General features: G+C 40.6%; 1 protein-coding gene across 1 annotated transcript in view; it reads left to right on the top strand.

Moving 5' to 3' along the window:
- The window catches only part of LOC116328673 (protein NLRC3-like), a 32,467-nt gene that overhangs the window by 3,094 nt on the left and 16,197 nt on the right, over positions 1-13,176 (top strand). The window contains exons 2-5 of the mRNA XM_039608018.1: positions 7,883-8,002; positions 8,466-8,585; positions 11,687-11,806; positions 12,200-12,319. Of these exons, the coding sequence (XP_039463952.1) occupies positions 7,929-8,002; positions 8,466-8,585; positions 11,687-11,806; positions 12,200-12,319 (434 nt within the window). The 5' untranslated portion in view covers positions 7,883-7,928. The remainder of the gene's footprint in view (positions 1-7,882; positions 8,003-8,465; positions 8,586-11,686; positions 11,807-12,199; positions 12,320-13,176) is intronic.

Below are 13,176 nucleotides of genomic sequence, written 5' to 3'. Positions count from 1 at the left end.
TAATCTCACAAGTACATTGCTTGGGGTTTTGCTTAGATTTCGACAGGATCCAGTCGCATTTATGGGTGACATAAAGGCAATGTTTTATCAAGTTAAAGTTGCCAAAGAGGACAGAGACTGCGTTTTTTGTGGTGGCCAGATGGAGATCTGAGCAAGGACATAACTGAGTTTCGAATGACCGTTCATCTGTTCGGTGCAGTATCTTCCTCGAGCTGTGCCAGTTTTGCTTTGAGAAAAACGGCTGAGGACAACCAAACTGAATTCCTAGACAAGGCATGTGAAACGATAAAAGAGAACTTCTATGTGGATGACTGTTTAAAGAGTGTGGCCTCCACCTCAGGTGCTGTTGATTTGGTCAAAGATCTTTCAGCACTTTGTCAATGCGGAGGATTTACACTGACCAAGTGGGTTAGTAACAATCGCACCCTGTTGCAAAGTATCTCAGAGGAGCAAAGGGCTAAAGACTTGAAAGAATTAAATCTTGACAGAGATAAACTTCCGGTAGCAGGAGAGCTCTGGGCTTGCAGTGGTGTGTGGAAACTGATACATTCAAATTCAAAATGGATATTCCTCAAAAATCCTGCACTAGGCATGGAATGTTGTCAATATCAAGTTCTATTTATGATCCATTGGGATTTCTTGCAGCAAAAGAATGCAGCAGGAGCTTTGCAAAGGGGAACTGGGATGGGATGAACCAATACCCCAAACCATGTTGCAAAACTGGAAAAGTTGGCTCAGTGATTTGCAAATGCTTTCCCATTTCAAGGTTAAAAGGTATATACAACCAAGAGAGTTTGGACCTATCTCACATGCACAGCTACACCATTTCTCAGATGCTGGTGAATCTGGATATGGAACTGTGTCATATCTGCGCATGCAAGACAATAGGAAATCCATCCATGTAGCATTCTTGATGGGCAAGGCAAGGGTAACACCTCTAAAACCTGTCACTATTCCACGTCTGGAACTAACAGCTGCTGTACTTGCGGTCCGAGTAGATCTCATGTTAAGGGTTCAGTTGAGAATGAAACTCGAGCAATCTGTATTTTGGACAGAGAGTTCATCTGTACTCAAATATATAATGCATGAGGATAAATGATTCCTTACCTTTGTGGCAAACAGAGCCTCATTCATTACAACTGCAACTAAACAATCACAATGGAGATATGTAAGCTCAAAGGAAAATCCAGCAGATGATGCTACAAGAGGGCTCAAGGCTGGGAACATTGTTCATAGCAGCCGCTGGATCGAAGGACCAAGCTTTCTGCAGAAGCCAGAAAGTGACTGGCCAACCAATCTAATGGAATGCTCCTTAGAACCACAGAGGACCCTGAAGTCAAAAGTGAGGCCACAGTGAATATTACTCGAGTAAAAGACTTGCTTCATGCTACATGTCAATTGATGGTGTACTTCAGACTGGAGAAGGCTCAAGGTTGCTGTTGCTTGGTTCCTTAGACTGAAGGCAATCCTTCGTTCAATGAGAGATAATAAAAGAAGACCGCAACCTAACTTAGATAACCCAATTTGTAAAGGTACTACAAAGGAGAAAGTAAAGAAAACACAACTGTATAGACTATCTTCAAAGGATCCTCTGGAAGCTGAGCTTGCCATTATTAGATTTTGCCAGCAACAAAGATTTGGAGAGGAGATTGCTGCGTTGTCAAGTGGGAAAGGTTCTGTGAGCAGGCACAGCTCAATTTATAGATTACATCCTTATCTTGACAATGAAGGCCTCTTAAGAGTTGAGGGACGACTGACAAAGGGCTCCTTACCAGAAGAAATGAAGCATCCCTTTGTTCTTGCAAAGGATCAACATGTAGCAAGTCTCATCCTAAAGCATATTCATCAACAGCTTGATCATAGCGGTTGTAACCACACCTTATCCACACTAAGGAGAAAATACTGGATCACAAAGGCCAATTCAGCTGTAAGGAAGGTTATCCCAGAATGTAATTTTTGCAGAAAATATCATGCAAAAGCCTTGGAGCAAAAGATGGCAGATTTACCCAAGGAAAGAATTTTGCCAGATAACCCACCATTCACCAATGTCGGAGTCGATTACTTCGGACCTATTGAAGTGAAAAGAGGACAAGTTACAGCTAAACATTATGGAGTCATTTTCACCTGTTTAGCCAGCCGGACAGTGCACTTGGAAGTGGCTAGCTCTCTAAGCACAGATGCCTGCATTAATGCTTTGCGCCGTTTTGTGAGTCGAAGAGGTCAAGTCGCTCACATCCAATCAGACAATGGAACCAACTTTGTTGGAGCAGACAGAGTTAAGGGAGGCTCTTGAATCGCTGAAACATACCCAAATAGTGGATGCTTTGCGACACATTGGAATAAAATGGAGTTTTAATCTGCCTGGAGCATCACATCATGGTGGAATATGGGAACGGTTAATTCGTATGATCAGAAAGATTTTGAGATCTGTTCTTCAGCAACAACAGTTGGACGACGATGGATTAAATACGGTTCTGTGTGAAATTGAAGCAATTTTGAATGACAGACCCATCACAAAGCTTTCTGATGATCCAAAAGACCTAGAGCCACTTACACCAAATCAGATGATGAAAGGAAAACCATCTTTACCACCCGGACTATTTGACCCTCAGGATATGTATCTGAAGAGAAGATGGAAACAGGCTTCTACTGCACCACGTGGTTCCTGGCCACTTGGAAGAGTTCTGGAAACTATTCATGACAAAAAAGGACTTGTGCGATCTGCACGTTTAAAAACAAAGACTAATATTCTGGAAAGACCTGTAACTAAACCTTGCTTGTTACATGAGACTGTAATCTAAAAGTGTGTTTAAGTGCTCTATTACTTAAGTTTATTTATGTGAATGTATATGTCTAAAGTAGACTGTATTAGTGGCTCCTTATTTTCTTTGTGATTAGAATTGCCATGTCTGATAGCCATTGCAATTAGGGGCCGGGGTGAAGGAGCCATTTTTGGGTTAAGGTCTTAGGGACATTTATTGTCTTTTGCATTTTTAATTTTAAACCATCTTCACTGTGTTGAGTGGAATATAGCCAAATTTGTCAAACAATTTTTTTTTTTTACTTATTTTTTTTAATTGTGGTGTAAATTCATTAAATTAGCCTAAAATGGCTAAGCTACAGAGATGCATCCACCTTTATACCTTCGGACAAAAAGTGTCCCATTGAAAACCATTATAAACGCTATTTTTTACCCCAAATTTATAATAAGATAAACAATTGCAATTTTGGACTTATAGACTTTTCTGGGTAGGGGGAGGCTTAAATTTGTAATTTTTTTTATTTGTCCACCAGGTGGCGCCCTTTTTTCTATATTTCAGGATTGGGTGAATTTATGCCAAAAATTCATATTTTGGGCGAACCGTTCTTCTTTAAAAAGTGGAAAAAAGAGTGGTGTTGTGTGTCACTATCAATGACCTTTATATTTTTTTAAAAATATAAAGGTCTTTATGACTAAAAAAGAAAAAGACACAAACACACTTTTTTTTTCAAATGTATTCAAAAGCTTGAGAAAGTATTTTCTCTCAGACGGCCACACTGCAATACAAACAAATTAAATATAAAAGCATGGACCAAAAGCAAATTAAATTTTATTTTTGCCTTCAAAATGATTTTTTAAATGTAGCGCAGTTGAATGACCTGAATGACCCGGAAGTATTCATTGATGGAAAGCTAACAAACTGCTTTGTAAATAAACGGCATTGAGCAGAAAATGGGGCTTCTGTCATCTCACACTGTCAATCGATCATGTAGAGACGCCAATTATCTGCAAATTGTGAGCGAAGGGGAGACCGATGGGAAGAGCCACAGGATGATTTTGACAAATTGACGGACAATGACGAGGCTCCGGAAGCAGCGTACAGAGCTGGACTCGGCGTGCGTCAAATGCGCACAGTGAACGCTCCGCTCATGCTTTCTGAGGTACGAAAAATGGTGATGTTTTGTTTGAAAAAGTGACAAATAAGTATCGCTACATTACCATTGCGTTTGATGGTTACAACAAAAATGTATATTTTTAAATCTGATGGCTGGAATTTGACGTCACGACGACTTCCTTCCAGTATAGCTTTGGTGACGTCCTCTGGCTAATCCTGGTGCAATCGCTATCTTTTCGTCGTATAAAATCGTCTAGTTTTATAGTAAACGACAACAGATCACTTCTAAACGTCGGTGATAAGGTTGCACATCTAATCTTGGACACTTAAACCCGACCGAGCCTGTCCGCCTGCACGACTGCGGCCATGGAGCTAATCCGACGCACAGGCTCCGGTGAGTAAAGAGCGCTTGGCTCTTTGTTTTGATATATTTCAGTGCGTTGTGCTGGTATTAGTCTGCATGTGACAAAAAAGAAGAAAGAATCTTTCTTGCTATCGTGCTATGTGACCTGCCGTGCCAAATTAAATGTTGGAAAATGTTTTCCACTATTTGGGATTATGCGCATCTTCATGACACAAAGACACTACGTGTTTGTGTCATGAAAAACAAAAATGAGAAATGAGTATCCTTACATTCTGTTTTGAGGGCTACAACAGAATATTATTTGTTTTCACGTGGTATCGGACGTGTGTATTGGGGACACGGGGACCCAACCACTATGCCCCGCGGCTGCTCCAGACAGACCCCGGGAGAGGCAGACTCCTCCCGGGGTGCTGCAGCAGGCTGCTTGGGCGGGACCATTTTCTGCTCCTGCAAAAAAAAAAATAAAAGTGGATCGAAATGAATGTTGGTGCCAATCTTTGGACCATCCAAAGGCCTAATTATAATAACAAACGAATATTACTTCAAATGGTTTTTTTTGGAAAATATTTAGTTTTTTTTGTTTTTTGGGGCTAAAAAAACAGGGCGCTCGTGTAATAAAACTGGGATTTAAAGGGTTAAAACAACGAAAATATAATTAAAACTTTATATGAATATTTCAGGGAGAAGTAGTTTTAAAAGACTGACCAATTTAAAGTGGAACAAAATATTAAAATATAAAGTTTTTATAGCACTTTTTGGGGAATGGACATTTATTGTCCTTAGGATCAAAGGTGGATGTGTTTTTAAGGACCCTCAAAGGTTAATACCTTATGTGGCCGCTAGAGGTCACCTTTTTCTGTAAAGGTATCTAAGGTAGACGCACGTAATCAGTGTCAGGTGTGTCGTTAATTGTAAGAAGGCAAACAGTTTGTGACCGCTGCGCTGTTATGTTAAGGTGGTATTGGAATAACGACCAAAAAGGACAAGATACGTACTGCTGGATTTATTGGACTGTTTAATTAATTCATATATACCAGTGACATCTCGTCACCCCCCGTTAACGACCACGTCAGTGGCTTCAAGCGTAGGCTTAGCCTCTACAATTGGCATCCTCGAAAGAGTGACCTTTGTTGTTTAGATGCAGATGGACAGATCCCCTACCTGTGATTAGGTAAAGAATTAATAGGGGGTCCATGTCCCTCTTAAAGAAGGCCAGACTCTTTTTTTTTTTTTCCCAAGCTCGTTAGAATACGGTGACCTGGATGACCGAGAACCTTCACAGATACAATATTATATATGATGTATTTACTGCCATATGTAGTTCACTTATGTCACCTAAGATGCAGACATATCTGTGGAAGCAAATATGCAAGCAGATATCTCTCTTTAGTCTCAACCAATCTGTGGTTCACACTCTGGGAATGTAGTAATACAAGTTCCTGTGGAGAGGGGAGGAGCTGCTCTGCTGAGGTGAGGAGGAAACAAAGTACTGTAATTTCAGTTTTTAAATTCACAAAGCAGATGAGTGAAAACAAGGTGAGTGTTGCTGAGCAATAATAGGGTATCCAAATTACTATAAAATGTTTCTTAGAAAAAAAAATCATATTAATGTTTCTAAAGGTGGAACAAAAAAGTCTGGAAATAGTTATGATCTGTTTTGGTACTTGAGTTTGTTAGACCATAAAGAAAAGGAACATCATGGATGAATATAAATTTTGGTTATTGATGAAATTGACATTTTTTTACATGTGCTGAGTTTACTGTCTTTCAATGAGCTGTAAAGGAGTAAAAGTATCTATTAATTTTAATTTATGAGGTAGACGGTCAGCTGGATTTAATACAGACTGGACTGTGTGTGTGTGTGTGTGTGTGTCCCTCTTGCTCAATGTATTTCCTGTTCTGCAAGTTATGGGTTTCTATAAATATATTTCTGATGTTTTTCACTGTTGTGCTCAAAGGTATTATTCCTCGTTTCTCTCTCGTGGTGCCTAAAGATTAGTGGTTTGGATAAGAAAAGAAGATATTCCATGATCCAGCTCCATGGCCATGATCAGTGAAAAGTCCACAGTTTGTCCTCCACCTCCAGTCCTTAGTCCTGGACCCTTAGGCACAAAGTAAGGGACTGTTTCTATTCTAAACAAACAAACAAAGTGAAAATGGTTTAAGAATATGGTAAACTTCATTAACATAACATAGTCTTTCTGAAAAAGATCTTAAAGCACTGACAGATTCAAAGTGATTTTAATAAACAACCATTCAAACAACCATGTTGCTTTAAATATGTATATATTATATACTTGACCTCTTGATATTTGTTTCCCCTTTGAGGTTTGTAGTTTTATGTTCCTTTGTAAAATAACTGCTGTCCTAGCAGTACACTTCTCTATGATTTTGATTGGTTTGATGCTCCCAACGCAACACCTAGTATTTCGATGTGCTAAAAGGAAGACAGATAAACCCTGGGTAAACATCAGGAATAAGTTAAGCTGCTTGCTGTGACTCATTTTCCTGGTAACCCTGGGCCTCCTGGTTGGACATACCTGGAACAGCTCACCCAGGAAGGGCTTAGGCTCCTTTCAATGTGGAGGAGCAGCTGCCTGGTGCACTGCAGACGAAGCACCAATTCATCTGTCAATTTCCTGCTCCCCTCTCTCCTCATTCATTTACAATACATCAAGATAGTTAAATTTGGGACAGTAACTCATCCCTGACCATGATTGGGCAATCGACACTTTTCCAGCTGAGGAACATAGCCTCAGATTTGGAGGTGCTGATTCTCATTCCTGCCACTTTGCATTCAGCTCTGAACACCTGGAGGCCTCCACCTATGAAGACAACTGAACCACATCATCTGTGAAAAGCAGAGATGAGATTCTTAAGCCAGTCCCTGTTTCCACTTAGCTATGCATAGAGGTTCTGTCCATAAAAATTATGAACAGAATTAACAACAAAATACGGCCTTTGGCAGAATCGTCCAACGTACTCTGCAGTGCGGACTTTTGGCAGAGTCCAAAACCTACTGGAAAAGGACCAAGCTCTTACAATGATTGTATTGCATACTCTCAAAGCACCTCTTACAGGGCACCCCAAAAAACCCAACATACAGAGCGGATACTGAGATATCCACCCCAGTCTGCCACCTTTAACCAATGGTAACTTCAGATTGAGACCAAATCCAGCTCTTTCAACTAGACTGGTATCAGAGTCAAAGCCATGCAGGCATCTAGCCAGTAACTCACATCCTCATCCACTAACTGTGACATATAATGTCATTATGGGACATTATGTGTCCCAGATCGCTAGTTTTGTTAGCTGGAGATCAGTGAGCCAGGGTTTCCGCTCCTGGCTGCTTCCCGCAACACAATTATTATTGATTACTAAATACTGATGAAGGAAAGTGTAATTGTGTATATAACAAAAAATTTAAATGGAAATCCAAAATTAAAAATATTAGCAAAAAATCTAAAAGTGATTCCAAAGGATTACCCTGGTGACAGCCTGTCCTACAGGAAATACAGTAGTTGTGAGAAAATTTAATTCTTCAGCCTCATAAGTCTGACACTGAGACAGAAGGACCTCAATGGCCAACAACAGGTATGTGTAGAAGAATAATATGTTCTTCATTGTATGTTTGTGTTTGCAGACATCAGCAACACAAACACAGAGGAGAGTTTACAGCATCCAGCTCGATGTCCATGAACGGTGAAATGTCCAGAGAATTTCCTCCAGTCTTCAGTCATGAACCTGGACCCTCAGTCACAAAGTAAGACTCTGATTCTGCAATAAACATGGAACACAGAAACAAGAGTAACAAACTGCATCATGGAGACATGACTGACTGGGGAGACAGGAGATGAATGAAAATAGAGATGAAGGTAACTCGACATGAAACGAGGAAAACAGAAACGACACAAACAAAACACAGAGCCAGAGACTAAACACAGGCTGAGATAAACACTAAGGGAGGGGAAAACTAAGATCACTAAGAACATGTAAAAAAGAAAGATAAGCAAAACCAGGAATAATAATAGTCAAGGAATATTAAATCTGAATCTGAAACACAAACAGTGGGTTGCAGACCCAGCACAGTGACAGAGAGTACACTTGTTGTGAGGAAATTGAGTTCTATGGTCTCGTAAGTCTAACACTGAGATGGAAGCAGCTCAGTGGCCACAAGGTACATGTAGAAGAATAATATGTTCTTCATTCTGTGTTTGTGTTTGCAGACGTCAGGAACACAAACACAGAGGACAGTTTCCAGGTTCCAGCTCAATATCCACGAACAGTGACGCATCCAAAGAATTCCCCCCAGGCTTCAATCATGAGTCTCGACTCTCAGTCTCAAAGTAAGAGTCTGATTCTACTATTAAGTAAATAAAGATCCTTTTGGTTTTGAGTCTTTATATTATTTCAACAGGATTTCCAGGGGTGGAGACATTGAATTGTTCTTAATCTTTTCCACATCAGGTTTTGGTTAGTTATAGATAAATATGTATGAAATGAAGCATTTTGAACAATCATTTCTCTGGAAAGCTAAGACGCCATTCTTCGAAGTCAGAAGCTAAACTCTATCTTCCAGAAATGGTGATAAAAATAGTCTAACCCTTATTAACATACAGTGGCTTGCAAAAGTATTCGGCCCCCTTGAATTTTCCCACATTTTGTCACATTACAGCCACAAACATGAATCAATTTTATTGGAATTCCATGTGAAAGACCAATACAAAGTGGTGTACACGTGAGAAGTGGAATGGAAATCATACATGATTCCAAACATTTTTACAAATAAATAACTGCAAAGTGGGGTGTGCATAATTATTCAGCCCCCTTTGGTCTGAGTGCAGTCAGTTGCCTGATGAGTGCTAATGACTAAATAGAATGCACCTGTGTGTAATCTCATTCATTTTACTTGTAATGTCAGTACAAATACAGCTGCTCTGTGACGGCCTCAGAGGTTGTCTAAGAGATGTTAAGGTTCAAAAATTGGAGAAAAGGAGTATGGAGGGCTCACAAGCAAATAACAACTCTGGTCCAGAAGATGTGATCAAAGCAAAGATTTATTGTTTACACGCGCGGAGTTCAACACTGAGCAACGTCAGCGATTGAACTAAAACTTACAATAATTAGACAAAGGTTTTATAGGGGTAGGACAACAAAGCCCCCTCTTTTGCAAAGCAGACAAAGTACAGCTTACGTCAACCCAAACCACAAAATGTTCCGTTAATTTTTTTAACATAGTTTAAAGTACACCACATCTCATCTCCATCCCGGTGTCGCACCATGAGCGCATTCTTATCTCCCAGAACATCAGGTGCACTTCCTGTAAGCATCTGACAATATGCCGGCACAGTTTGCAATCGCAGCAAAAATACATCTTAACTTCTTACCTACTAAAGTGAATCTACTATGGTGTGTACGTGTGTGTGAGTGTGTCTGCTGTGTATGCTATGTATGTGTCATGACCTCTCCTGCACCCCAGCTCACCTCACACCTCTCGCCCTCGCCAGACATAAGGCCTGCGCTCATACACAGCTGAACTATGTGTGACTTCTAGACTAAATGTCACACTCAAATGATGATACTCAAACCATGAAGGAAACTTACTTAAACTGAACATAAATGAAACTTAAAACTTACTCAAACGGCTATAAATGATAAATGATAAAACTTAAATCTTAGCTCTAAAGGATATAAGTAATAAAGGATAAAAATAACTCTAGGCGTCTGTCATGTAAGCAGGTGTGTTGCAATTCCTTTCAGAGCTCCTGTCCTCCTCACCGTGTATTGGCTGATCATTAACGCCTGCCAAGAGTTTCTGACCCTCAGTTGACCAGGAGCCACAGCTCTTTAATATGCTCAAATGCAATCATGTATAAAAGATTAAAATCATTCTCATAACAAAGGTTCTTTCCTCTCAGATCTGCCAATCTGTTTGCTCGTCTCTACTACAGTTTAATCATTGAAAATTACACTGATCAGCATACTATGTGGAAGTTACAGATTACATAATGGCAAAAGCATTTCGTCAGACCCCTCAGAGAATATTGGGAGCAACAACACCACGAAGTCCAAAGAACACACCAGACAGGTCAGGGATAAAGTTATTGAGAAATTTAAAGCAGGTTTAGGCTACAAAAAGATTTCCCAAGCCTTGAACATCCCACGGAGCACTGTTCAAGCGATCATTCAGAAATGGAAGGAGTATGGCACAACTGTAAACCTACCAAGACAAGACCTAAACTCACAGGCCGAACAAGGAGAGCGCTGATCAGAAATGCAGCCAAGAGGCCCATGGTGACTCTGGACGAGCTGCAGAGATCTACAGCTCAGGTGGGGGAATCTGTCCATAGGACAGCTATTAGTCGTGCACTGCACAAAGTTGGCCTTTATGGAAGAGTGGCAAGAAGAAAGCCATTGTTAACAGAAAACCATAAGAAGTTCCGTCTGCAGTTTGCCACAAGCCATGTGGGGGACACAGCAAACATGTGGAAGAAGGTGCTCTGGTCAGATGAGACCAAAATGGAACTTTTGGCCAAAATGCAAAACGTATATGTGTGGCGGAAAACTAACACTGCACATCACTCTGAACACACCATCCCCACTGTCAAATATGGTGGTGGCAGCATCATGCTCTGGGGTGCTTCTCTTCAGCAGGGACAGGGAAGCTGGTCAGAGTTGATGGGAAGATGGATGGAGCCAAATACAGGGCAATCTTGGATGAAAACCTCTTGGAGTCTGCAAAAGACTTGAGACTGGGGCGGAGGTTCACCTTCCAGCAGGACAACGACCCTAAACATAAAGCCAGGGCAACAATGGAATGGTTTAAAACAAAACACATCCATGTGTTAGAATGGCCCAGTCAAAGTCCAGATCTAAATCCAATCGAGAATCTGTGGCAAGATCTGAAAACTGCTGTTCACAAACGCTGTCCATCTAATCTGACTGAGCTGGAGCTGTTTTGCAAAGAAGAATGGGCAAGAATTTCAGTCTCTAGATGTGCAAAGCTGGTAGAGACATACCCTAAAAGACTGACAGCTGTAATCGCACATCTAGAGATGGTGCTACGAAGTATTGACTCAGGGGGCTGAATAATTACGCACACCCCACTTTGCAGTCATTTATTTGTAAAAAATGTTTGGAATCATGTATGATTTTCGTTCCACTTCTCACGTGTACCCCACTTTGTATTGGTCTTTCACGTGGAATTCCAATAACATTGATTCATGTTTGTGGCTGTAATGTGACAAAATGTGGAAAAGTTCAAGGGGGCCGAATACTTTTGCAAGCCATTGTAGCAAATTTCTGGTATTAAAGACCAAGGCTGTTTAAACAAAAAGATTTCCACAAAACAACCAACACAACAGCTGTGTTGATTTTAATGTGTATTATGTGTTTACAAGGTACATGTAGAAGAATAATGTTCTTCACTCTATTTTTGTGTTTGCAGATGTCAGCAACACAAACACAGTGGACAGTTTCCAGGATCCAGCTCGATGTCCACGAACAGTGATGCATCCAAAGAATTCCCTCCAGGCTTCAGTCATGAATCTCAACCTTCAGTCACAAAGTAAGAGTCTCATTTTGCTATCAATCACTTTGGTTTTGAGTCTCTATATTATTTCAACAGGATTTCTGGGAGTGGAGTCATTGAATTGTTCTTGATCTCTTCCACACCAGGTTTTGGTTGAAGTTTAAGATAAATGCGTATCATTTCTCTGGAAAGCTAAGACACCATTCTTGGATGTCATATGCTAACCTCTACCTTCCAGAAATGGTGATGAAAATAGCCTAACCCTTATTAACATATTAGCAAATTTGTAGTGTTATTGACCAATGCTGTTCAAATGTTCATTTAAAAAGATTTCCAAAAAAGAACAGCTGTGCTGATTTCAATGTGTATTATGTGTTTACAAGGTACATGTAGAACAATATGTTCTTCACTCTATTTTTGTGTTTGCAGATGTCAGCAACACAAACACAGTGGACAGTTTCCAGGATCCAGCTCGATGTCCACGAACAGTGATGCATCCAAAGAATTCCCTCCAGGCTTCAATCATGAATCTCGACCTTCAGCCACAAGGTACGAGGCTGATTCTACTATGAACTTAGTGAAGATGATTTTGGTTTTGGAGTATTTCATTCATTGAGTTGTGCTTTATCTCTTTCACATCAGGTTTTGTTTGAGTTTATAAATGGTAAATGGCCTGTATTTGTATAGCGCTTTACTAGTCCCTAAGGACCCCAAAGCACTTTACACTACATTCAGTCATCCACCCATTCACACACGTGATGGCAAGCTAAATTGTAGCCACAGCCGACCTGGGGCACACTGACAAAGGCAAGGCTGCCGGACACTGCCGCCACCGGGCCAGAGGTGTCTTGCCCAAGGACACAACGACCGAGACTGTCCAAGCCGGGGCTCGAACCGGCAACCTTCCGATTACAAGGCGAACTCCCAACTCTTGAGCCATGATCACCTGTATAAAGCAATCGATATAAAATGTAACTGTCATGGCAGATGTAGGTCTAAGCATCATGAGGTTGTCACCTCATTAAGCTAATCCAGAGAATGCCGAGTGTGTAAAGCAGTAATCAAAGCAAAGGGGGCTATTTGAAGAATGTAAAATATTTTTTAAGTTATTTCACACTTGTTTTGTTTACTACATATTTCCTGGATTCCAAACACCTTCGAACACTTATCTCCAAGGACAGCAGGTCTGCCCAGCGCATGCTACAGGACCGGATATGTTGTCTACACTGGTTTACTCTCACCCCTTACCCACCCCTATTGATTGTCATGTGCTTTAATGGTGTATTAAGATTAATGTTGTTTGTTGCTGAGGAGTTTTTTTTCCTGTCATCAAACTGTTCTCCCATCAGGAGCTCGGTCTGGGTGGAGCTCTTTTTCCCCTCCTCTTACCTCATGTTATGTGCTAT

The sequence above is a fragment of the Oreochromis aureus genome, linkage group 3 (assembly GCF_013358895.1).
Source record: "Oreochromis aureus strain Israel breed Guangdong linkage group 3, ZZ_aureus, whole genome shotgun sequence".
Taxonomy (NCBI): domain Eukaryota; kingdom Metazoa; phylum Chordata; class Actinopteri; order Cichliformes; family Cichlidae; genus Oreochromis; species Oreochromis aureus.
This window is presented reverse-complemented; position numbering and strand designations above follow the sequence as displayed.